Genomic DNA, 25167 nt, shown 5'->3' with positions numbered 1-25167 from the left:
GCGGGGCGGGAGCGTCCCCCTTTGTGCGCTCCGCTCTGCCCCGCTGCCCGCCCGACGCCACTCTGCGTTGCCGGAGCCGGCAGCCGGGCGGAAGCGGCGCTGGGCGGAAGTGAGGGCCGGGGCCATAGAGAGCGGCGCGACGCGGGCCAGAGCGGCGCTGCGGGGAGGTGAGGGGCGGCGTGGCCAGAGGCGCCTTAGCCATGGGGTGAGCGGAGCGGGTGGGTCTGGGCCCGGGCCCTTGTTGTGGAGGAGAGCCGGTGTAGGGCTGGTGTCCCGCAGGGGCTGCGGGGGAGAAGGCCCATCTGCGGTAGGAGGACCCTGCCATGGGCCTGTGGCTGGGGAAGGAGCCCACGCTGTGGGGTCAGGGCCTGTTCTAGGGGAGGTGGGATCCTGCCGGGGGGAGCAGAGCGTGTCTGTGTGCCCGTCAGGAGAGGCTCACATTCACCTCCTGTGTCTGATAGATCCCTGCTGAGGGAGCTAGGGAAGCTTCCAGCCTCCTCAGCATACAGTGGGGGCCTTTTATCCAGACGTGGAGGTTCTTCCACCACAGCCATGTGCCCCCTGCCAGCAACAAAGGACAGGCTCTGGACTCAGCCTGGGGATGTACTTCATCTTTTTAAAACAATAAACCTTAAATAATGGCAATGCTCATGATTTCTAGCTGCTTAAAGAATAAAATCGCGTAAAACTCTGGGGATGCTGTTATGGCTGAAGAAGCAAGAGGTGTCCCTGTGCTTGTTTGAGAACCTCCAGCTCTCTCCTGCCTGTCTCACCCAGTGGCCTGCAGCCAGGGAACTGCAGATCAGTTGTGTCTCCTGCTGCCATTCCATCCTTCTCTTCCCACACAGGTTTGGTTTTGGAGCACAGAGACCAGATGGTGTGGAACAGGAACCACTTAACTTCCCACAATGCCCTTTTCTGACTTTGTCTTAGCCCTGAAGGACAACCCATACTTTGGGGCTGGGTTCGGCCTTGTCGGGGTGGGCACAGCTCTGGCATTTGCCCGTAAAGGGGCCCAGTTTGGGCTGGTGGCTTTCAGGCGCCATTATATGATCACCTTGGAGGTGCCTAGCAGTGATAAGAGCTACCACTGGCTGCTGAACTGGATCTCCCACCATGCCAAGCACACGCAGCACCTCAGCGTGGAGACATCATACCTGCAGCATGAAAGCGGGCGCGTCAGCACCAAATTCGACTTCGTGCCTAGCCCTGGGGACCATTTCATCTGGTAAGGGAGGGCAGGGGAAAGCACTCTGGGGATTGACCTTCATTTTGGCAAGGCAAGTCCAACCTGGGGTTTCTGTGAAGGCAGCAGAGAGGATCCTGTGTCCTCCTTGGGTCTGGATTAGAGCTGGAGATTGAGAGTGGTGAGAGGAGCCTGTATTCAGCAGTGTGAGGTTATTTCTTTACCTGAGATGAATGTTCTTGATGCATGAACCGTGCTGGGTGCAGTGAGTGGTGCTGGGCCACTGTCCCCAGCCATCTTTCTGCCCCAGGTATCGCAAGAAGTGGATCCGCATTGAGCGCAACCGGGAGAAGCAGATGATCGACCTGAACACGGGCACCCCCTGGGAGTCTGTGACCTTCACTGCGCTGGGCACCAACCGCGAGATCTTCTTCAATATCCTGCAGGAAGGTCTGTAGAGGAGCTGCATGAGGTCCTGCTGGGAAGAGCCTGTTCCCTGGAGACGCACAGGGCTCTACAGGAGATATTTCCCTGGCACCTGTCCCCTCTGCTCTCTCTGCAGCCCGGGAATTGGCACTGCAGGAGCAGGAGGGGAAGACAGTCATGTACACGGCCATGGGGGCAGAGTGGCGGCAGTTCGGTTTCCCCCGCCGCCGCCGGCCCCTCAGCTCTGTGGTGCTGGAGGAAGGTGTGTCGGAGAGGCTGGTCCAGGATGTGAAGGAGTTCATCAGCAACCCCAAGTGGTACAGCGACAGAGGCAAGGTTCTGGTGTGGTGTCCTCACTATCATGGCTCCTTATGCCTTCCCTGCAGCCATGGCTGTGGGGTGACACTTTGGGCACATCCTGCAAAAAAGTGAGCCCAGGCCTGGGGCTACAGAGGGGCAAACTCCCCTTGGCTCAGTCCAGTCCTGGAAATCACGGTAAGCCACGGAGTTCATCACCTGTGACACTGCTGTGTGGTGGGACAGGATGCCCGTGGTCCTCTCTGGAAATAGCTGCAGAGAGGTTTTTTTCTCTGCTGCTTGCCTTCACCTGCTGTATCTTCTGGGTGTGCTGAGCACAGGCCCACAACTCTGGGGGAGTGTGCTCAGAGCAACCCAGCTGATTCCTAAAAGGACCCTGTCTTCCTAGGAATCCCCTACCGAAGAGGCTACCTGCTATATGGTCCTCCTGGCTGCGGGAAAAGCAGTTTCATGTGAGTATTACTGGTTGGCTAACGGGAGTTTTCCTTCCAGCTGCTTGCTCTGAGACAGCAGTCTCTGGTGGGTTTGAAATGCAGGAGAGGGCCGTGCCTCCTTTGTGGTGCTTGATGTAGGTGTTTGCGTTGCTGGCACTGTGACAAGTCGAGGTTGACGAGCCCTTCACACCCTTGCTTGGCACAGTGCTGTTGTGACACCAGGGGGCTGAGCAGGGGCTCCCACCTACCTCCCATATCTGATCCCTGCTGGGAGAGGATGCCTCTGCCCTCTCTCCTGCTGCTGGGAAGGGAGGTCTGGTTCTTCCTCTGCTCTGGGCTTTCTTGCTATGATTCACCCCTGTGGTTTGGGTCCTTCCCAGCACAGCCCTGGCCGGGGAGCTGCAGTACAGTATCTGCCTGCTGAGCCTCAGTGACCGCAGCCTCTCTGATGACCGGCTCAATCACCTCCTGAGCGTGGCGCCACAGCAGAGCATCATCCTGCTGGAGGATGTGGATGCTGCCTTCATCAGCCGGGACCTTGCTGCTGAGAGTGAGTGGTGCCCCCATTCTTGGTCCAGCAGCAGGAGGGAGGTTTGCCAGCTGTGATGGGGAATGGTTTGGACTCTGGGCTACTTTGCTGCACCAGCAGAGTGGGCAGCTCTCTGGGGCCTCAAGGCCTGAGCTGGACCACTCCCAGTTTTGGCTAGGCTATACAAAGGGAAATTCGGGTTCTTTATCAGGCAAAGACATTACTCCTGCTCAGCTATTTTCAGCAGGAGAAAGGAGATGGCTTTTCCCCTCATTCTCTTTTTGGGTTCTTGTGGGTTCAGGTGGGCAGGGGAGGCAAGGGGTCAGCCTCAGGGCAAGGAGAGAGCAAGGAGCTTGTCTTAAGCCTCAGGTGAATAGGGAGGTGGTCCACAAGGCTGTGTGGGGTTAGTGTCCAATGGATGTGATCTCATACACCTCTGTCTCTACAGACCCGACTGCATACCAAGGCATGGGGCACCTGACCTTCAGTGGCCTCCTCAATGCACTGGATGGTGTGGCCTCCACAGAGGCCAGGATTGTCTTCATGACCACTAACTACGTGGACAGGTCAGAGCTGCCCTCTGGCAGGAAACAGGGAGGGTAGCACAGAGAAACCTGTCTGGGCTTTACAGAGAGCTATTTGTGTCTGTCACATGAGGACTGGGGGTTCAGGTTTCCTGAATCCTCCCTTGGAATGCAAATCCCTTGATTGCTAATCAGGATCCCTTTTGCTGGAGCCTCAGATGTTTCCTTGCTGTTCAGACCATGGTTGTGCTCTTCAGGAGCAGTACCTGCCCATAGGTTTTGGGGTTGTGACCATGCTGTGAGTGAAACACTGGCCCTGTGTACAGCCCATTGGGTGGGCAGGATGCAGTCCGGGCTCACAGCACCTGGCCAGATGCTGTGCTTGGCTTGCTCTGGACTGAACTGGCCTAGAGGGTTTTTGAGAGGTTTTTCAGAGGACAGAGATGGGCAAAGCTATTTCCCAGGGCATGTTTGCCCTCTTCCTGAGGAGTCAGCCCTTCCTCAGCTCACTCGCTTCTTTTGGGTTGATTTTACCCCTTGGGACTCCAGGGACAAACCTGTCCCCACCTTTACTGTCTCACAGAGCAGAGCACCTTGCAGATAGGACATGGTCTGTGCTTATTGTGCAGAGACACTTTGCTAAGGTTCTCAAGGCACCCATATCTCTTGGCAGGCTGGACCCAGCGCTGGTGCGGCCCGGCCGTGTGGATCTTAAGCAGTATGTGGGCCATTGCTCCCACTGGCAGCTCACCTGCATGTTCCAGCGCTTCTACCCTGAACAGCCGCTGGCTGCGGCGCAGCGCTTTGCGGAGCAGGCGCTGGAGGCCTCGAAACAGATCAGCGCTGCTCAGGTGCAGGGCCACTTCATGCTCTACAAGATGGACCCTGAAGGAGCCATTTCAAACATACGCTCCATCCTGCTGTGATCAGAGGCCAGCTTTCCCCTGCCACACTGAAAGGACTGGGACAAGGATGTGACCATCCTGGGATGCCATGAAGCTGCCGAGCCATGCAGGCCAGGTCTCTGTTCACCTCTACCCATCCAATGCCTTGGCTTTTTATTAAAACATGAGAGGCAGAGCTGCCAGCCTTGCAGCAGGGAGAGGAAATCTCCCATAAACTGCCAGGGCTCCTGGATGTTAATCCCCTTGGGTGCAGAGCAGCGTGGGGGGTGCCCCAGGAGGTATTCCTTGGGGCAGGACATTGGAGTGCTGGACTGCTAAAGAGCTCCTGGTCTTTTACGGAACAAGTCTTCACTGGTTTGTGAATATCCTTTGTGAAGTGCTCAACATGGCTCTTGGCTCTCTGGTCCCTTCTCCTGTTGGTTGCCCCAGCTTCTGGTCCAGTGCCCTCCTGACCAGGGCCTGGCACAGCCAGTACTGCAGATCCAGTGTTTCAGAAAAAAGCAGCTCACTGTCCCTTGGGCTGCAGGCTGGTGGCACAGTTCCTGCCCTGCTGGGTTGTGATGCCAAGTTGTGGATTGGCTTGGACATTGTTCCTGGGTGGGCATGACTCTCGCCCCTGCTAGAGGAAATATGGGGCCCTGGAGCTACTGCCCCCCTGCATGTGGGGGCAGATGAAACTCTTTGGTTACATAATATCTTCCCAAGAGCTTGATGTTTACCCCAACATGAATTTCTGCAGCCCTGCTAGCCCTGTGCAAGGTGCAGAAATCCCTGTTGGAGGTTCCTGCTGCTTCAAGGAGGAGAGGCCCTGCATGGCTGAAGAAGGAATTTGTCTCACTGCTGGCAGGCTCACAGCCTTTTCCCTGTCACTGGGTTTTCTTTCTGCTAGGAACAAAGGTCCTGGATGGGCAGGTAGAGCCATGGGTGCCTGAAATGCAGTCGAGGAGCAGGCAGGTTCTGTGCTTCCTTCCAGCGCCATGGAGCTGGGGTGTGCATGCTGACCCAACAGAACAAAACAGCCTGACCCTGTTTCAGAGTCCTGAAATCGGCTTCCCCAGAGCCAGCCCTGTGTTCATGTTCTCACTTTGGGGGCTGCGTGAGCTTGGTGGGGCAGGTGAAGCTGGTTCCATGCTAAGCCTGAACTGCGTTGCTGCTCAGCCCAACTCTTGGCTCTGCCTTGTGGGGTCAAGAGCAAAGCTGAGAGCATGTGGCGACAAAAAAGAACCCAGGTGATGGCACCTGGCTGAAGTTCAGCACAAAGAGGTGCTGCTTTGATGCAACCCTACTTAAAATACTTTTACAAGTGAAAGGCTTATGTTGTGAGCATGGGGTGTGTGTGCATGTGTGTCTCTAGTGACCCTGTGTGGCTCCTGGAGCAGGGTGCTGGTGCTGACATCTCAAACCCTGTGCTCAGCTGTCCCAAGGAGGCCAATTGCTTGGATCCAGCCTCTTCCATCAAATCTGGCCTGTGCCTGGTGAATGCCTCATGGTGGTTCAGGAGGACAGGGGACTGGTGAGGAGAGCCAGAGAGGCATGATGCCACTACACAAGAGCACACACATCTTTTCACTCTGCTTGCTTTTAATAGCGGTAATGCTACAGATGCCACTGGTGCACTTCTGCCCAGCCCAAGTGCTTTCAGCAGCAAAGTCCCACAACAGCCCCATGAGGTAGGTGGGTGACAGTGGACACCAAGCAGGGAGCTCCAGGGCAGGGTGCAGGCTCCATTCCTCCCCTCTGACCTGACCCAGAGGTTTGTTTATCCCAAATTCATTTCCATGCACTGTTGCAAACTGTCCTCTGCTCCACGCTGACAGCAGTGAGTCAAAAAGGTGAGAGCCCTTCCTAAATCTGAGGGAAAACACCTCCCCACTCTGGCATTTGACTGAAGTTTCCCAAGTTCACTCTGAGTTCCAAGGCAGAATTCCCATGCTCCAGACACTGGGGCCAGCAGCTTTCCTGCTGAGAGTAAGGCTGGCTCACTTGAGGAAGCCAAGGAGTTTCAGCAAAGGGCAGAGATCTTCCGTGTTTCTTCCAGTACGCCTCTGTTGGAGCACAGCATCTTCACAGGTGAAGGCAGGAGGCAGCAGCACAAGTACCAACATCAGATAAAGCTGGTACCTTTTCACCCAAGTGTGGACAGGCCACTCACCCAGAACCCAGGTGAAACAAGGACAGAGTGAGCACTGAAGCAAAATCAAGGCTCTCTTCAAGGAGCAAGGGCTCAGTCCTTGTTTCCAGCAAGGCATAACATCTGGTGCCGAGATCCCCAATCCCAGGACAAGGAGGGGAATTAAAAAATAATGCTTCCGAGCATCAGGACTGAAGAGAGGCCAGTGTTGGAAATTTAAGCACAGAAGGTTCTTGAGCAGCAGCACAAGGACAAGGCCAGGTGTGAAGAACAGGGCAGGGTGAGAAAGACCCATCCAAGGATCCCATTGTGCACCCTTTATGTGCCAAAGGATCAGCCAGGCAGATGCAGCACAAATGCCCTCCCAGCTGGCATCAGCCCTTGGGTTCCCAGGGATCTCGCCCAAAGCTCTGGCACATCCATTGTAGCATGGCCAGTTTTGCACTCAGCAGGAGGAGGAAGACAGTAACAATCCACATATGGCCAAGAGTGGTGGGGGCACAAGGCACAAACAAGCGTGAAGGAATCAGTACTGTGAGACAGGGAGCTTACAGTGAGCTGGGCAAAGCAGGGACCATGGAGACCTCCAGCCACCCAGGAGTGCCAGGGGAAGGTCCCTGCCCTGGCCCCAGGTGTAGGCAGCAGGGAGGGCAGTGAGCAACACCAGGGATCACACCTTTGCTCTGAACAGCAAAGACCAGGAGGGAGAGAGGGCAGGGAAAACAAAGGGAGCAGGCTCTGGAAAAGAAGCAACAAATTAATTTAATAGCAGTATCCCACTTCAGAGGCTTGGGATTGCCCGTCACAGCTCTGGAGTGGGACACTGCTGAAATCTGTGCAGCAGAAGTAACTGCACCAAATTAGTTTAAACAACAAATCCCCGTTTCTTTGAAGCAGGGTCAGCTTGAAGATGAAAGTGAGTAAGAATATCCAAGACGTTGTGGCTTGTCTTCACTCTAAACTATGGTGAGCTCCAAGAGCAGCATGGCATTAGACGGGGATCCCAAAAGAGGTTGCAAAGCAGAGGGCTCTTCCCAGGTCTCTCCCATCAGCTTCTGCCTGCACAAAAGCAGCTGAACAGCAGTCAGGGCTGCAGCAGAAGCGATACTATCTCCAAGAGACAGCAGTTCAGAAGGTGCTTTAGGAAGGAATGGGGGATACAGCAAGCTGAGCTCCAGGCTGCTGCCCTGGCACAGCCTCATCACTTGGCACCACTGCAGCTTTGCTGGGATGCTGACTTCCAGGGAAGGTCCTGCCACAACTCTGGCTCTGCTGTGGCACTGTGCTGAGCTCAGCGCATTTGCTCTGTAGGTATGCATGTTTCTTGACAGCTCACATACAGGGATAATGGCTGCATGTCCCTAGTCAAGGCTTCCTCTGTCCCCTGGGTCCTCCAAGACCAACGCTGACATGATTTGTCAGGATTCAGCTTCTCCAATGCTGGTGACAGGTCATGTCAGGATGCTTCACTCTGCACATATCCTAGGGACACTGCCTGTCCCAAGCTGTACCATATGCTAACTGCCTCATCCCTCTCCCAAGGGGTATAGTGTCTGCTTGCTACTGCTCCACCAAAACTTCACTGTTCTTCCCAGAAATACCACCCCCGCCCCCAGCCCAGTTCCTCACCACTCCTGCTAGGAGCCACTCTCCTTCTCAAGATGGGCTTCTTGTCGTCCACTGGGCCTGAATGTCCCTTGTCCTCTTGGCACTCTGGGGTAGGAACCATGCTCCTGGGCTCTGGACCTCTCCCACCTCCCACAATCCCAGGACCTGTGGTGGCCCTGCCGGCTGGGAGCTGCTCTGTGGTCGAACACCAGTTTCTTCTCCCTGGACGGGGCCTCAGTCCCCTCCTCTGGGGTCCATCTCTCCACATCACGGTGCTCCTCTTTCAAGTCCACTGCCTCTGTTACTGGTGAGGGACCTTCAGGACACAATTCCTTTCTTTCAGCCAAGGCAGCAGCCCTGCTTCTGCTGTGAGGCTTTGTTAACTCCTGGCTGTGCTTCCCACTAGGTCGCCGCTCTGGTCTGTGGCTGAAGCTCCTGGGCCCCCTGGAGCCATGGAGCAAATGACCTGCTTCTTCTGCTGGCTCCTGCACAGCACTGCATGACTGCCTCCCCTGGCCTCTGGGGCCTGGCCTCTCCCCTCTGTACCTCTCCCTCTTACTTTGTTGCTCTCTAGGCACAGCAGGCTTCTCGGGCCGCCTGGGTTCTGCCCTGCCCTCTGGTACCCTGGGTGGCTCTGGAGCCGAGGCTTGGCTAGGTGGCTGGGGCACATCCACAGTGCTTGCACCCACTGGCAGCTCAGGGGCAGCGCCTGCTTGGCCTGCATTAACAGCAGCTGGAGGCTGAAAGAAAGAAACCAGCACTGAAGAAAGGGAGAGGGAAGTCCCACAGCACAGGACAATGCTCAGCCCTACAGTCCAGGACCCCCCTGTGCCCAGTGCCATACCGTCTGGAGGCTAATGAAGTAACGGTTCCTCTCTGCTTCAGGGTCAATGATGCCCCCTTTCTCTTGCTGTCTCTTGAAAATTAAGCGCAGTTCTTCCTGATGCTGTAGTGTCTTGGCATCGGGCTTGTATGGCTCCTGAACGACAGAAAGCAAGGCAGGCTAAGGGTTCTCTCCACACGTAGCATGGATCAGCAGCTGGCAGTGCTAAAAGCAACTCCCCAGACCCTCCTTTGATTGCACGTGAAATCTGTGTACACTGGCATAGCTGTTGGCATAACTTGCGTGTGCTCTGGTTCCAAATTAAGGGGTTTTGTTTGTGTCTTAGGGAAATTAAGGCCAGGTTGGATGGGGCTTTGAGCCACCTGGTCTAGTAGATGCCCCTGCCCAAGGGCCTATATGGTCTTTAAGGTCCCTTCCAACCCAAACCATTCTACAATTCTAGGAACAGCGGTAGAGCTATTCTTAGCTAGGATTCTTAGATAGTAGTAGAGCATGCTGGTGCAGACCCACTGTTCATGCAGTGACTGCCTTGGGATGTCCTGCTGTGGGACAAGATACAGAGCAGCTACACGTAGGTCACTCTCCCAACCCTGATTATGTCCCAGTGAATACAGAGACATTGTCCATGGCAGAATCACCTCTCCCCCAGCACATCTGCTCAAGACTCAGGGCGATACAACCAAACATGTGCTTTGTGGACACATCTAAGAGACAGAACTGCTAGGTTTTGTGAACTGTCCTTTGGATGGGCCATCTAGAAGGACCTGACAGTGTACATTCATTCATCTGTTATGATGCCCAAGCTGAAGTGGGCACGTGAGCCCCATCTCTTACCAGTGGGTGCTGCGGTGGTGGTGCTGCCTTCAGAGCACTGAGATCATAGATGAGGGTCTCCCGGCACACAGGGCATTGCACACAGACTTCCTGCAGGAAGCAAGAGGTGATACCAAACCCTGGCTGCAACCCAGCTCAAGCACTGCAGTGGGACCTGACACACCATTTCAACGCCTGCTTGGGCACCCCGAATACAGGTGATCATGTTTATCCTGCTGCAAAACCCTGCAGTTCAAGGATTAGGGAAGGAACTCTCTTTTCCAACTCCTCTGTTTCCAGGAGTCCAAAGGTGTGACTTCCCTGCCCCTCACACAGCAGGCCCTGACCCAGAGATACAACAAACCAGCTGCTAAAGTACTAAAAGCTCATGAGGTGATTTTGGTTGGAAAGGGCCCTTGGAGATCACTTGGTCTAATCTCCATTCTGATTCTCAGCATGGGCACAGCACTGATGATGCAGTGATTGCTCCATGTAACGAAGGGGATGATGGATATGTCATGAGGGCCTGTGCAGGTGCGAGGGGAGGGAGCCCAGGGCCTGGTACCTGTTTGGGGGATAGTGCCAGGTGCTGTTCTCTCTCCTCCTGCTGCATAAGGATCTCTTCCTCCATGTGCTGGGCATAGCGGGCCAGGCAGTGGGAGTGGAAGTAGTGGTAGCACTGGGTCTTTGTGAAGGCTTCTCTCTCCTGCAGAGAGCAAAGGGCAGCTTTAAAGGCTTTCCGAGCATAGGGCTGAGGTAGGTTTTCATTCCCACATCAGTGCTGGCAATGGAGAACTAAGGCAACTGCTGGCAGAGCCACACAACATCTGCTGCTGGGCTTCATCTCTACTTTCTCAAGCCCTACCATGACACTGCCTCCTGTTCTGAGTGTGAGAAACACTCCTAATGTCAAGATGCAAAGTTTTGGTGACTGATTTCTCTGCATGTGTTCCTGTGTAAGCAGCAATCTTCCCACCTAATGTGTTTTTCCTAGGCAGGCACTGCCTCTTTCCTTGCAACCCAGACAAGGCTAGCTCCCTGGTCCTAGAGACCTCAGCACCTGCACAGATGCGTTCCAGTCCCTCCTGACTGCCTGTGTGCTGAACTCCAGGTGAGGTGTGACCAACACAGGGAAGCTGAGATGCACCAGCAACTATCCCCAGCCCCTACCCACTCCTTTAGAGACACCCTGGCATCACTTGCTGCCCCTTTGCCCTGTTTCTGTATATGGTCATCTTCAGGCTGATGGGGAGAGTATTGTGTATCACCTCAGGAATGTTTAAGCTCAGCAGGCTCACCTACAGACCAGGAAGCATGGGGCTGTTGAGGCACACCCTAGTCAATATCTCAGGCTTTGAGGTCTTGGCTCTCCATTCTCCTACCTCACTTCCCAGCCAGCCTGCAGGGCCAGGAGACACATGCGTACCTGGAATCCATAGAGGCAGATCACACACTGGCCATGAGGAATGTTGTTGTCAGTAAGAATTTCCTTCCCCTTCTGTGGAAGCATTAAGGAAAACATTTTACCCACTGGCCTGCCCACAGGCTCAGGGCTGCCGCACCCCTTTGGCAGTCGGGTACCAGTGTCTGTAGCTGGTCACCCCCAATCTTCCCAAACTCTCACCTCAATCAGTTCATAGAGCACCTCTGTCCCCAGCCTGACTTCAGCGATGCTTCTGAGGGTCTGGGAAATTCTACAGCAAAGCAGCAGAAATGCTTAACATAAGTTTAGCTATACCTTTTCACTGTCCCACGTACCTGTCATCCTGCCATGATGACAACAGGAAGAAACAGACCGCTGGCCTTTAGGCTTTGCCTGCACCGTGGGACAGGCATACATGCACAAACTTATTCATGTTCTTCTGGCTCCCCAGAAGCTGGGGCTCAGGAGGCTTTTGTCCTCACAGGACTTGCAAGAAGAGATTTGCTGACTGCCTTGGCTCCAGCTCAGCCAGCACCCTTCTTTTCTAGTGAATCTTGGACTTCCTTTATCTGATGGCAGTCCTTGCAAACGCTCTGCTGCACCAAGGACAGTAGCACAATGGCAACAATAGGCTGCCCAAGAACTCAGCTTAGTCCTGTCTCTGTCAAAGTAAGACCAATAGCTTCAGGTCCCTGGGATTTAGGGACCTGTATCCAGCTGTTCATCGGCCACAGGGAGCCATGTGAATCTGAGGAAGGCTTTTCCACCATTCTGCCTCCCAGGCCTCCAGAGGGAGGAATCACCCTCCCGGCACTCACTTGTGAATTTGCTCATCTGACAGACCCCGCGGGTTCTTGATTGAGATTTCCGGAGCTTTATTGGGATACTAGGAAAAAACAAAGAAACACCCAGAGCACAACAAGAAAGGCGAAAGGCACGGGGCGGGGGAAAGGGAACGCTGGGGCGGGGAGGACGCACCCTACCTGTGGGGGCACAGCGAGCACCAGGGTGAAACAGACGTACTGGGAGTCCTGGTCCTGCGCCGTGGCGGGGTGCAGGGTGATGCTGAGTTCCCACGCCTCGCACCTGCGGGGCAGGCGGAGCTCAGCGGCAGTGGCCCGGGGCGGGCAGGACGGGATACGTGGTCAGCGGTACGTACCTGCCTTGCCCGCGCACCACCCGCAGCTCCTCCAGGTAGATGGACTCCAGCACCTCCACCTCCGGCGGCAGCGCCCTGCGGGGAGCGGGCGGGGGTGAGGCCACCGGCCCCAGTGGAATGGGGCTGCGGGGCAGCCGTACTGGGGGGGGGGTGTGTGAGTTACCAGTCCGTTGCCTCCGTCTCCTCACCGGCCGCCGCCATCTTGCAGCGCGCCCCGGAACCGGAACCTCAGCGAGGGCGCAGGCGCGAGAAAGGGTTGCTAAGAGACGCCAGGCGGCGACGGGTCCGGGAGTGGCCGGGTTGGGTCGCGGCGGGAGCGGGGCCGGGCGAGGCGAGGCGAGGCGACGGCAGGTACGGTCCGGTCCACCTGGGGGGCTCCACTCGTGGGCTTCCATCCGGGGCCTGGGTCTCTTCCTGCCGTGGGGACTGCAGTTGGAGTCGCGGCCGAGACAGAACCCTGAGGACACCCGCCCTGGGACCGCGCCCAGGGTGCAGCCCCGATGCTAGGGGAGGCCCCGGCCCTTGGGATTGGGCTCGTAGGGGGTGGAGCTCTGCTTGCCCTGCGCTGGCACTGCTTTTTGCAGCTGGAGTTGGTGCCTCTCGGCGGCCGGTGGCGGAGGGCGAGAGGAGGAGGAAGAAGGCACAGCTCTCATCCTTACCGGCCGCTCTGCTTCTGCAGCTCGGCGGCTCCCTGTCCGGGCGCCCGCCATGGAGAAGTACCATGTCCTGGAAATGATCGGCGAAGGCTCCTTTGGGCGCGTGTACAAGGGGCGCCGGAAGCACAGCGCCCAGGTGAGGAGAGAGGCATCGGGGGAGAGGGCCGGTGCTGGCACTGGGAACTGGTTTCTGGTGGCTGTGGGTTCCAGGCCCTGCCAGGCCTTCGGGACTCGGCACTCGTTCGTTTTTGTGCTGATCTCCCTGGCCAGCTCCTAGTGGCGCAGTCATCCAGGTTCAGGGGACCTCAGGAGTCCTCAATTCACTCCTTGCTCAAAGCAGAGCCAGCACTAAATTCAGTGAAACCTCAAGGACAAACACCCCACAGCCAGTGCTTGGCTATACTTACAGTGAATAGATTTTACTTATATCAAAATGAAGCTACCCTGTTTCAGTTTGTAATCCCTGCGTCATCCTCCTGTGTGCTTTATCCCCTCACCATCCTGGTGGCTTCTGCTATAACTGCTCCAGCCTGTTGATGTCTTCCTGGCCATGTTACTGCAGTGTGGTCTAAGAAGTTTCAAATAAAGGGCAATAATCACTTCCCTCCAATTCCTGCTGTTGATATAGCCCAGGGTGCTGCTATTGGCCCTCACTGCCATGGCACGCTGCTGGCTCGTGTCAGGCTGGCTGTCCACCAGTATCTGTAGGTCCTGTCCTATGTTTCTGGCAATCCTAGTTTTGATTGTGCTCACTGATTAGTTTTCTTGGCTTTTCATGCCAGTGTGCGTAGTACTGAGACCTGCATTGATGTGCAAGGGCATGGGGAAAGCCCTGGCTCCAGTGAACAAATGTTTCGTTTGGTGTGTTCGGCTGGGAAATGCTGAGTCCTGTTTGGGTGACATGAGGCCCCTGCCAGGGTGGGCAAGAGCATGGTCTGATCCCAGCTTTGCCTGTTTGAAAGGTGGTGGCCTTGAAGTTCATCCCCAAGGTGGGGCGGTCTGAGAAGGAGCTGAAGAACCTGCAACGAGAGATCGAGATCATGAGAGGCCTCCATCACCCCAACATCATCCAGATGCTTGACAGCTTTGAGACTGACAAGGAGGTGAAGGGGATTACTCTGGGCAGATGCTTTTGCTTGACAGGGCAGGGGGACAAGGGCTTCCCCCTGCTGCCATAGGGATGTCCTTCCGGGGTGATGCTGGTGACACCCTTCCAGGACCTGGTCAGTGTTTTTCAGTGTGTGGTGCATGTGGAGTCAGCACCTATCTGGGCTGTGTGGGGTGCACTAAGAGATGAAGGAGCTGGGCAGGGGTGTGTGGTGTAAGAGGGGTTTGGGATCACAGGGTGAGGGTGACTCTCCAGTCACCTCATCAGTCTCTTCAAAGACTGACTTCACTATTTTAAACCCTCATGGAGAGAGTATAAGAACGGGACTGAAGACTGTGCTATGGGACATGGGGGCATGAAATATAGTAATTGGGCAGCAAAATCAAAACAAACTCAAGGGAATGATTCTGCCCACCTGGATCGGAAGTACCATTCTGGGCTTGTCTTGTCCTTTCCTCTTCCCTGGTTTCTGCTGGCTGTCCGAGATAAGGACAACCACAAGGCCTCTGAGTGCCAGGCCCTTGCTGCGGTGCAGCTGTGGGTGCTCTCTCCCATCTCAGATCCCAGCCCAAGCTGACAGGCTGTGCACGATGACACTCCAGCATATCCCTCAGTTTTCCTACCCTGCTGTGTCCTGGTCCCCAGGGCATGGTGGGGATGGAGCTGGGTGAGTGCCTGCTTTGACCACACTGCTCTTCCCTCCAGGTGGTGGTGGTGACTGACTACGCAGAGGGGGAGCTCTTCCAGATCCTGGAGGATGACAGGACTTTGCCTGAGGACCAGGTGACTGTCACAGGGTTGGCCACACAGTGTTTGCTGCAGGATGGAGAGAGCAGGATTTGTCTGCCTGCAGGTAGTGAATCTCTGCTCTGGAACAGGAGTGCCTCAGGGGCTTTACCTGGCAGAGCTGCTGAAGGGGGTGAGGAGGGGGCCAAGTTGCACTGGGGGACATTGTGGTCCAGCAGGGACCTCAGTTTCCCTGTTCGCTCACCAAGGATCACAGCACGAGGCTGCTGCCTCAGCCATCAGTCTGCTCCAAGGAACTGCGGCCCCACAACCTGGGCTGGTCCTGGCTCCAAACAGGGCAAGGGTAGAAGTGGGGATACTGGGGGAGCCAGGCCATAAGGGAGCCCATGTCTGTGCCAGCTGGTGCCACCATGGGAAACAGGGTGAGGCTGCCATGTCTCCTACAGGTCCAGACTATAGCTGCCCAACTGGTATCTGCTCTCTACTACCTGCACTCCCACCGCATCCTGCACCGCGACATGAAACCCCAGAACATCCTCCTGGGCAAAGACGGCGTTGTCAAGCTCTGTGACTTTGGGTGGGTTCTGGGGCCAGCTTGAGGGGGACACTTGGCCTTAGGGCAGTCAAGGGGTGTCCTGTGTGCTGTAGAGGAGGAAGGGGGAGTGTGGAAGGGGACCTGGATTCTGTGCATATTTAGAGGTTGAGCAGGGATGGGATATTTTGGATTTCAGAGGGGAGGGGTGTTGGTGATCTCATAGGGATCTCCCTGGGAGTGCAGTGGATATTTCAGACTGAACCAGCCATTTGTGCTTTGATCTGAGCAGGTTTGCCCGTGCCATGAGCATTCACACCATGGTGCTGACCTCCATCAAGGGCACCCCACTGTACATGTCCCCTGAGCTGGTGGAGGAGCGGCCGTACGACCACACAGCGGACCTGTGGTCTGTGGGCTGCATCCTGTATGAGCTGTTCGTGGGCACTCCTCCCTTCTACACCAGCAGCATCTTCCAGCTCGTGAGCCTCATTGTCAATGACCCTGTCAAATGGCCTGTGGCCATGAGCCCAGTCTTCAAGGTAAGGGGAAGGCCCTGCCTGTGGGGTGAGATCCCTTAATGCAGTAGCAGCTTTGGTCTCCCATGCTGCCCTGGTGGGTCACTCTTAGGTTTTACATCCTAAGAGGGATTTCAAAACATAGACAAGGGGTGAGAGAGGGGCCCCCTGGGAGGGGGACCCTTATCCCTGCTGTTCATAAGGTGGGAAATGGGCTGACAGCATTTACTGGATTGGGAAGAGAAGTGTCTTTCCATCTGCCCTAAGCACCGGAGCCCCCCACTTCTTTCTCAGAGCCAGGCAGGGAACACAGCCCTGCTTTGAGCTCTTAGTGGGGCAGACTGGTGGGTACACCGTGCTCACTAGTGGGTGCTGAGCATGTGCCATGGATCCTGTGTTGTGCTGTGCTGTAGAGCTTCCTGCAGGGACTGCTAATGAAGGACCCGCGCCACCGCCTGTCATGGCCAGAGCTGCTCTCTCACCCCTTCATTGCTGGATGGGTTACTGGTGAGTACCAGCTCTTTTCCCACACTGGCTAGGTCCTTTTTTTTTCTTCCTGCTTGAAGGATGCCCTGCTATTTTTACTGCCTTGGTCTTTGCCTCAATCCTCTCAGCTTTCTTCAAGCACTGGCCCCTAGCTCATGTGCTGGGCTTGCTCTGGGTCCTTTAAGATCCCAGGAGAATCCCAGGGGAATCTCAAAGCTGATCACTCTCCCTGTGTCCCAAGGGAGAGCTGCTGCTGAAGTTCTCCCCTCACCTCCCCAGTGATTGATGACACAGAAGAGCATGGAATCTCAAATCCCTTCACCACTAAGCCATCTCCAGAGCTGCAGGCCCTAAAGGAGCAGCAAGCCCATTCTGTGGCTCCCAGGAGTGGCCAGTCCAAGATCCTGAGAAAGGCCCGGCAGAAGGTGGCTGAGGAGGCACAGAAAAAGGTAGAGAAAAGCATGGGATTCCCCTGGCTGTGTCCCACAGTCAGGGCAAAGGAGGGCTACTGAAATGGGACCTGGGCGAAAAAGATAGAGGGTACCTGCGTCAGTCTGGGGTATCAGCCACATACAATGCAAGATGTGGGGTCCTCGGGGTGGTGGGCTCTAGGGGACTCACGTGGCTGACTGAGTAACCCTGCCCTGACCAAACTGCTGTGCTGTCACTCAGGGACAACCGCAGGCAGGTGATGCATCTACAAAGGCCCAAGGCAAAGGATGTGCAGGGCATAGTGCCAGAGCAGCCCCAAGGAAGGCAGCCCTTGGACAGGGGGACCCACTAGCTGCCCCTGATGAGAAGAAACCTGATGTCCTACAAGGAAAGAGCATCATGGCAGAGTGGAAACTGAAGGAGCCACCTCCCAGCCCATGGTGAGGGAGGGCTAAGGCTGGGACAGGAGGAAGAGGGCAAGGCAGGATCATTCACTGACTGTGCTGTTTCCTTGGCTAGGGAGCAGAGCATCACTCGAGACTATGACCGGGAGTTTCCTGGAGCAGGTTTCCGTTCACAGCCTTGGGCTGGCAGGGCAGAGGCCCAGGGCAGGCACAGCATTGAGGCTGTGGACCTGGAGAGTGAGGTAAGGTGATGTCTTGTGGTGAGGACAGCAGGGCCCAGTCCCCTGGCTGGTATAGACACCCTGAGGCAGGCAGGGTCTGTGGCACCAATCCTCTCTCTGTGATCAGGAGCTGGAGAGTGATGAGGAGTGGCAGCATCTGATCGAGACCACCGAGCCATCAGCCATGCAGCTGAGAATACCACTGAGTCTCCTGAGAGACCCAGCCTTCCGGCACCGTATCCAGGCCCGCCTGGCAGACTGTGCTCAGCAGGTGAGTGGTGTGTGGCCCATCCATGACTGGGGACATGGATGCTGCCTTCTTCCCCAGGATTGGGTTGGGAACACTGGGAGAGTCCTCAGTCCAGCCAGCAAGAAGATCGTCTGCTTCTCCAGGAGCTGGAGGCACTTAACTTCCCATCTGCTCCTCTGCTGTCTCCTCCCTAAATGGGTTGAAGGGCTGCCCATGGCTGACAGTCAAAACCGCTACTGACCATGAGCTTCTCTGTGTCCAGGTGCTGGAAGGGATGCTGGAGGGAGCCTCCCATCTCCGTCCCGTGCTGCGTGTCATAGGCAACCTCCTGGCTACCCGGTGTGACTCTGAGCTGCTGGACCACTTCTGCCGAGAGCTGAATGTGCCTCTTTCCCTGCTGCATCTAGCCAAGCAGATCCTAGAGAGCGGTAAAACCAAGCAGGTGACTGTACGACTCCTGAGAAATTTGAGCTTCTTCCAGCCCTGCAGGGTGCTGAGGAGGCCCTTGTGCCCTGATAGAGCTGGCTCACAGGACCAGTGACTCTTCCAGGCACCCTTAAGAAATGGGAGGTCCTGGCAGGGAAGGATCCTGCTGTGGTGGTGTTGGGATGGCCAGAGGACAATCCTCACTTGCTGTTTTTTTTTCTGGATCCTGCAGCAGCCCTGGTGTATCACAGTGCTGACAGACCTCATCATGGTGACCACAGTGTATTTCAGCAGTGAATGCAGTCCAGAGGAGAGTGGGCAAAAGGACAGGTAGGGACAACCCTTTGTGCTCTGAGGTCTCTTGTGGCCACTCTGGGGACCCAGCAGCAGGCGGAGGGGTGGTGTTCATACACCGTGGCTGGAGGTGTCTCCTTGGGGAACCGCTGTGCACTAGGTTCTTCATGCCGTATTGCTGTGCTTACAGAGGAGTGCTTTCCTTGAGTGGGGCTAATTAAGGGGAAGGCTCAGCTGACTGGAGTCCAGTTGTGCTGACTACTGACATCAGCTCACAGTGCTAGTGTATGCTGCCTGCTCCATTAGCCAGGGCCATAGGGGCTGGTCAGATCCTGTCCTAACAGCCAGGGCCATGTTTCTGTGCTCTCCTCTGCCCTGGATGCCTCCCCCAGCCTGCAAGCCTTCCAGGAGAGTGCTGCCTGCTTCCTATCCCTGCTGCCGGAGCTGCTGGCTGACCCAGCTGACAGCGAGATGAGACTCTGCCAGCAAAGCCTCCTGGTAAGCATGCCACTGTCTCCCTTCTCCTGACACCTCCCACAGAGACAGAAGCTGTGGGGCTTGGGGTGTGCGTGGAAGGGGGGCTGCAGGCTGAGGGCTCTGCTCCCAGCAGTGGGGTCTGGTGCATTCTTTGTCAGGGCAGACTGTCTCGCCCACTAGGGTTTCTTTTTGGGATCATATACATAAAGGAGGTCTCTGAGAGGGCAGATTCCCTGGCTCTGTTCCTCCTTGTGTACCCCTTTCATCCAGCTTGCATATGCATGTGGCTTCCACACAGTGGCTGGAGAGGACACTTAGTGGTCCATGAAGCTCCAGCACGAGTCTTTCTCCCATCTCTGCTGTTCCCCCACTGTCTCCTCCCCCATTGTCCTTCTCTCTCCTCCCACCCTCAGTTTGCAGTGATGGCAACCCCTGTGTCTCCCCCAGTGCTTCACCCTGCTCTGTGAGAGCCTGGATGCGACATACCACTCTGTCGCTGCCTGCTTTTATGCCAGCCTGCGAGAAGATCATCAGCCCCTGCTGAACAGACTCCTTCAGGGATCCATCCCAGAGCAGCTTGCTCTGCGAGGTAGCAGTGACAGCAACACCCCACATTCTCCTTCCTGTCCTTGGGCTCCCTCAGAGCACTGACTGCTATTGCAGTCCTGTTAGCCAAAGGAGATGGATGAACTGCTGCTAACCAGGTCTCTCTTCTGCTCTCCCTCAATCCCAGATCTCATCCCCCTCATGCCACAAGCCTGACTTCTCCTCTCTTGTTCTCCAAACTCATCCTGCATCCCTCACCTTGCACTCTGTCCCTGTGCAGGTTCAGCAATGGAGGCCAAGTCAGCCCATGATCAGAGCCCACATCTGGCAGACCTCTTCATGGCTGCACTGGCTGCTGCCTGCAGCATTCCATTGGAGAGGAACAGCTGTCGGGAAGCCAAGCAGCAGGTCAGGCCAATTTTCTTTCCAGGGTGAGGAGGTGCGGTCCCCACAGGGGCAGCAGCCCTTTCCCGGAGAAGCTCTTTTTCTGTGTTAGAGTGGAGAGCTGTGATCCTCTGGCTTTGGTGGCTGCAGGGCTGGCATTTGCAGGATGCTCCTCCCCAGCCAATAGCAGAGCTTTAGGAGTCTAAGGATTCCTAAATCAATGAAGAGACTCACACCTACAATCTGAACTGTGGGATGGGCTACTTAAAGAACTAGGCAATGCAGAGAAAACATGGAGAGTTCTTAAATGACAGTGATATGAACTGCAGGAAGTCTGAAATTGAATGGGACAGTGAGAGGGGGAAAAGGAAACTACAGATTTACATTTGATCCTTTAACTCAACTCTGAGTTAATGGAGAGGGGAGCAGAGGAGGAATCTTACCTGGTGCATCTCTGCACCTGTACATCAAAGCCGGGCTGGGTTATGGCAGATAGGCATCTCTGTGAATGCACACAACATGCAGGAAGCAGATGCCTTCTTTTATTAACTTGTTGCTAGCATTAAACTCCTTAAAGTTTGTGCAGTGCTTCAGATGCCCAGGGTGCAAACCAGGCTGATTTCTGCAGGTTGCTCAGCAGGTAGCTGAAAAGCTTATGAAGGAAGAGAGCCGACAGCTTGGGAGACTGCTGGGGAGACTGGAGCACCCAAGCTGCTCCTTGAATGTGCTGAAGGTAAAGGCCCTGTCCATTTGTTTGGCTGTGCCCAGAGGTCCTGGACCTTTGGACTGGGCTTAGGAGCATGGCGAAGAGGGAACTGTGGGCTCAGCCCCCAATGATCCCCATCTCCCTGGTGTCAGTTGTTGAGTAAATGAACCCATGGTAGCCATGGGGTGTGACTGGGATGGGCCCTGTCCCCAGGGTTTGATATGCGTCTTGCCCCTCTGCCTTGCAGATCCTCTATGCTGGCTGCCATGTCAGCCTGAGCCTGTGCCAGCACCTGGGCAGAAGCCAGCGACTGTGGCGTTCCCTCATGCAGCTCTCAAAGGGCGAGGTAGGACTGACCACAGTGCCAGTGGCAGGGCAGGAGTGTGGGCAAGCAGGACTCATTCCTTTGAGCACTGCTCAGACCAGCTGGGGAATGTGTGGGGAGAAGAGTCTGGGGGAGCCTAGTCTGCAAAGTGCAGTTCTCCTCCAAGGTCTGGAAACATACCCTCCTCCCCTTGCAGCCTTGCTGTCCCTCTGTGACTCCTGCTCCCTTGGCAGGTCCCCATGGCAGAGGTGGCCCGGGGGGCAGCCTGTGAGGCCTCTCTATACCTGCTGGCCCTGCTCACCCTGCAGCTCCAGATCTCCCCTCCCAGGTAAGCACACACTTTCACTCATGGGTGGGAGAGGAATGTGCCCTGCCCTGAACAGTCCTCTGTCCCACTCCCTGCCCAGAGCTGGGCTTCTGCTCCCACTGATCCCTGTGATCTGGACACACCAGCAGTGTGGGTGGGTGCTGGGGAAGTGGTGAGGCCCCAGTGTGGAAGAAGGTGCTGTGAATCAGGGCTCACTCCTGCAAGGTGGCTGCTTTCCAGCCTTGGGGGTATTTGGATGCTGCTGCTCTGTGGGATGTGAAGGTGTGGGGACACAGGGCTTCTCTCCTGGTCCCTGTGTTTCAGGCTTGAGGAGGTGGTTACCCTGGCTGTGGATCACATCACCCACTCTCCTGTCATCTCCCTTGTGGTGAGTCTGGCCACCCTGCCAGAGCAGTCCCCTAGGGTCCTTCAGAGCCCTACGTCGCATTTCGGTCTTGCTGTTGCTTTCACTCAGGGTTGGATGGGGCTGAGGGATAAAAAGTCAGCACCTGAGTGAGCAGATGGGAAAGTCCCAAGGGTGCTGAGCAATCCCTGTCCCACAGGGGGCTGCAGCATTCCTCCTGGCACAGCTCAGTCAGCATGGGGTTGCCTTGGAGCTCAGAGGAAAAGAGATCCTACTGGTGGTGACAAATGCACTGACAGCACCTGCTGAGGTATGGGATAGTGACAGAGGAGCGGGGGAGCCGTGCTGTCACCCTCCCGTGGAAGTGGGGGGACAAAGACAGACTCACAAGGGTGCATGTATGATGCTGCTGCTCTCCGACCTAGCAGCTAGCTGTAGCTTGCTCCTGCTCTCTCTTACAGCTGCAGCTCCCCCCACCAATGGCTGCTGGTCTCTATGATGGGCTCTTTTTCCTCCTACTGAAGCTCCTTGCCCAGGTACCAGCTGCTAAATCTCCCTTTGCCTGGTCTCTGCTAAAAGGTGTGGTGGCAAAAAGGCCTGAATGTGGATCTGTAATGGAGGCTGAGGCAAACCAGGGAACTGGGCAGCTTTGGCTGAGCTGAGTAACCCCAAGAAAGTTGCCTAATGTCCCTGGGTTAGCTGTGGAGTTCTGAAGTGCTGGTGGGAGAGTGGCAGGCAGAAAGAGGTGATTCATGGGCACACTGGAGTGGGAGAGGGTAGGAATGCCCTGGGACTGGCACCATCAGCAAGCGCAGGAGGGCGGCCAGCTGCCTGCCCCCTCACCTCCCCTGGGCTGTGTCTGTCCAGGCTTGACCTTCCCAGGAACATGAGGCTGGCAGAGCCAGGGACCAGAACCCTGGGAAGCCATGAGGACTGTAAAGCCCTCTGACATCTGCCTCCCCACCTCTAGGAGGACATGGCCATGGAGCAGGGCTTTGCTGCCTCAGAGCTGTGGACTGTGGTGTGGCAATGTGTCGCTGTGGTGCTTTGTGCGGGCAGCAACCAGGCAGCACTGGAGAGAGAGTCCATAGGGGCAGGTCACCCCACAGCAGAGCCAGACTGGAACCTCCTCTCCCCTCAAGGTAAGAGCTGTGGGACAGCAGGGCTTCTGCCCTGGACCCTGCTTCACATCCTGCCCTCAGACTTGCCCCTGTTTCTCCCCATCCACATCTGATCCCTAAGACCAGAGGACTTAGGGGGCTTTTCCTGAGGATTGCTGTTATCCTCTGGGGAGAGAGGACTGCTCAGGCCTGTGCTGTGCCCAGTCGGCAGTGGTTCAGCTGAGCTGGCTGTGGGGGAACAAGAAATACTGTGCTGCAGGGAATGTTCATCCTGGCAGGTGTGATCACTGTGGATGGAGACTGGTCTGGTTTTTGGCAGGGAAGCATTGAAGCACCCCTGAAGCAGCCTTGAGGAAGTACAGGCAGACAGAAAAAAGGAGATTTTTCAGCCTTCTCTGGTTTTGCCCCTCTGTTGTGCTGTTTCCCCTGCAGGCACCCTGCTCTTCCTTAGCCTGGCCCTCTTTGTCTTCACTCGTGAGTCCCATTGGTGCCTGATGCAGCTCACCCCATCCCATGGTGTCCTCATGGTGACACTGAAGAGGCTGCTGTCCCCTGGCTTCCTTGCATGCCTGGCACAGACGTGAGTTGCAGGGAGGGCTGGAGTGGGCAGAGCTCAGCCACAGAACAGGGCTTGGACACAAGCATGCAGAGGGTGGAGAGATTCCTGACCTGGAACTTGCAGGGCACAGATTAGCTGCAGAGTCTCTCTTTAGTGCCTGGCATGGGGAATGCTCTCTGGCTCTTGCCCTGGTGTTTTTCCATTCACCTGTGTATTAAGCCCTCTCTCTCTAACACATTCAGGCAAGCAGGGGAGGATGGGGACCCTGAGCTTGTCCCAGCTGTGGTGATCAAGGCCTGCCAGCTCCTCTGTTGCCCTTTTGCCCTGGAAGTGGATGGAGATGCCTTAGCACTGGTCACAGAGGCTGTGAGAGACTCTCAGATCCCAGCCCAGCTGCTGCAGGTACCCTCTTGGCCCTGCGTTTCTCTTCCCCCACACACACTGCGGAGCCAGCTCTCCACACTGCAGCCCCTGATGCGTGGCACCATTTCACACCATGCTGGCAGTTCCTGTGCACACAGAGATGTCACATAGATGCCATGCAGCCCTCAGAGCAGCTTGCCCAGCAGCTGAGCTCTGCTTATCTGCTGGCCGCCTTCAGTGGGTGCTGGACTTGGCCCATATATGAGGACACTGCACTCAGCGCTGCTGTCTCTCCTTTCTCCTTAGGTCTGCTCTTGCCATCTGCCTTTCTCATACACTGAGCTCCCCATGAGCCTCTTGTGCCACCTTGTTGTGTCTGATGAGGAGGTCATAGACCAACTGGTGAGGGAAGCTGCTGCTTCAGAGCACGTCGCTGCCTTCTTGACATCTGTCTTGTTTTCAGACAGCCTCACACTCACAACTGACCTCCTGTCTCTCTTGACCCATGTGGCCCGGGCCTACCCAGAGCACCTGCCCTTTCTCCAGAGGATTCTAAGGGGCTTGGATGTGGCTGACCAGCCACTTACACACCTGCTTTACCACCAGCACCACCTAATACGGGCCAAAACCTGCAACCTGCTGGGCAACCTGCTCCGACACAGCCATGGCTTTTCCCAGGTGCTGCAGAGCCACCCTGGTTTGCTGGAGAGCCTGTTAGTGTGCCTGGCCGACCCGGAGGAGAGTGTGCGCAGGGAGGCCAGCTTTGCAATGGGCAATGCTGCTTACCACCCGTGCTGCCCAGCCGGGGCCCTGGGCCAAGCCGTGCCCTGGCTGATGCGGCTGCTGAGTGACGTGCAGGCTAGGACATGCTGCAACGCGGTCTCAGCCCTCGGCAACCTGGGCCAGCACTGGGAAGAGCTGGGGCAGCTGCTGCTGGAGAGTCAGGCCCCACACATCCTGCTGGAGGTGGCCTGCCGGGACCCCCGGGACAGCGTGCGGGAGGGAGCCCTGGCTGCACTGCGGACCCTCAGCCAGCACCCCGGGACCCAGCAGGTACCGCATGGGGACCCCGGTGCTGCAGGGACAAGGGTCCCGGCTGGTGGGTGACTGTCCCTCTCTTTGCTCCGCAGGTGCTGCTGTCCCTGGGAGCCCGTGAGAAGCTGGCCGCGCTGGCCAGCGGCAACTTGCAGCTCGCTGCTGGTGGCTGCCTCCGGCTGCCTTCTGCTCGGCACTGCAAGAAGCTCCTCTGCCTCTTGGCCGCTGCGCACCGCCCCTCTGGACCCCTCGATCCCGGAAGGGCAGCAGTCCCGCACTCGCGGTGAGGGCTGGCACCTGGGCTCAGCCTGGCGCTGCCTTCGGCGGGACGGGACAAACGCTTCTTCCTTCCTTCTCCTCGGGCTCCAGTCCCGACCGCCCGTGGGTGCCATTTTGTGGGGCTGTCCCACCCGGCCAACTTTACCGGGGCCCTCGCCGTGGGAAGCCCCTCCTGAAAAAGTGCCTGTAGACGTCAACAAACCGCCTCTTTCTAAGCGGCCTCCCGGGCCGTGTCCGACCACCGGAGCTGTGCTCTTCTGTCGCGGGCTCTTCCCACTGTGGCGGGCACTGGAGCCCAGGCTCGCTCTCCGCCGCGCTGCTAGGGGG

At 56.5% G+C, this 25167-nt stretch overlaps 3 protein-coding genes across 8 annotated transcripts; 2 read left to right on the top strand and 1 right to left on the bottom strand.

Annotated features, from left to right (window-relative positions):
• The first annotated feature begins 43 nt into the window (after window positions 1–43).
• Window positions 44–4732, top strand: LOC133272371 (mitochondrial chaperone BCS1). Of its 2 annotated transcripts, XM_061459528.1 has the most exons (8): window positions 44–167; window positions 849–1228; window positions 1497–1636; window positions 1749–1943; window positions 2319–2382; window positions 2745–2914; window positions 3342–3459; window positions 4091–4732. In XM_061459528.1, exons 2-8 carry the CDS (start codon window positions 909–911, stop codon window positions 4341–4343), a joined length of 1260 nt encoding a protein of 419 aa, XP_061315512.1. In that variant the 5' UTR covers window positions 44–167; window positions 849–908; the 3' UTR covers window positions 4344–4732. The 2 variants fall into 2 exon arrangements, with proteins under 2 accessions (XP_061315512.1, XP_061315511.1); XM_061459527.1 differs by lacking the exon at window positions 1749–1943.
• Window positions 4733–7197: 2465 nt separating this feature from the next.
• On the bottom strand, window positions 7198–12613 carry RNF25 (ring finger protein 25). Of its 2 annotated transcripts, XM_061459525.1 has the most exons (10): window positions 12464–12612; window positions 12301–12375; window positions 12125–12227; window positions 11960–12027; window positions 11343–11412; window positions 11145–11216; window positions 10284–10424; window positions 9740–9829; window positions 8906–9040; window positions 7198–8801 (listed from the first exon to the last, which is right to left on the bottom strand). In XM_061459525.1, exons 1-10 carry the CDS (start codon window positions 12499–12501, stop codon window positions 8091–8093), a joined length of 1503 nt encoding a protein of 500 aa, XP_061315509.1. In that variant the 5' UTR covers window positions 12502–12612; the 3' UTR covers window positions 7198–8090. The 2 variants fall into 2 exon arrangements, with proteins under 2 accessions (XP_061315509.1, XP_061315510.1); XM_061459526.1 differs by lacking the exon at window positions 11145–11216 and having other exon boundaries at window positions 12464–12613.
• Window positions 12614–12691: 78 nt separating this feature from the next.
• On the top strand, window positions 12692–24953 carry STK36 (serine/threonine kinase 36). 4 transcript variants are annotated; one of them, XM_061459516.1, is made up of 26 exons: window positions 12692–13092; window positions 13919–14059; window positions 14770–14847; window positions 15258–15388; window positions 15636–15885; window positions 16275–16368; window positions 16627–16796; window positions 17020–17219; window positions 17299–17425; window positions 17532–17675; window positions 17917–18096; window positions 18316–18410; window positions 18767–18872; window positions 19299–19440; window positions 19678–19805; window positions 20410–20514; window positions 20735–20833; window positions 21046–21140; window positions 21444–21507; window positions 21683–21793; window positions 21945–22019; window positions 22454–22625; window positions 23037–23184; window positions 23406–23565; window positions 23833–24579; window positions 24657–24953. In XM_061459516.1, exons 1-26 carry the CDS (start codon window positions 13009–13011, stop codon window positions 24846–24848), a joined length of 4038 nt encoding a protein of 1345 aa, XP_061315500.1. In that variant the 5' UTR covers window positions 12692–13008; the 3' UTR covers window positions 24849–24953. The 4 variants fall into 4 exon arrangements, with proteins under 4 accessions (XP_061315500.1, XP_061315499.1, XP_061315501.1 ...); XM_061459515.1 differs by having other exon boundaries at window positions 18313–18410; XM_061459517.1 differs by lacking the exons at window positions 12692–13092; window positions 15258–15388 and having other exon boundaries at window positions 13922–14059; window positions 18313–18410.
• Window positions 24954–25167: the final 214 nt, after the last annotated feature.

This window comes from Pezoporus flaviventris, unplaced genomic scaffold, assembly GCF_033815535.1.
Source record: "Pezoporus flaviventris isolate CSIRO_AGI_PZ_B2104156 unplaced genomic scaffold, CSIRO_AGI_Pfla_v1 ptg000029l, whole genome shotgun sequence".
NCBI classification, from domain to species: domain Eukaryota; kingdom Metazoa; phylum Chordata; class Aves; order Psittaciformes; family Psittacidae; genus Pezoporus; species Pezoporus flaviventris.
This window is presented reverse-complemented; position numbering and strand designations above follow the sequence as displayed.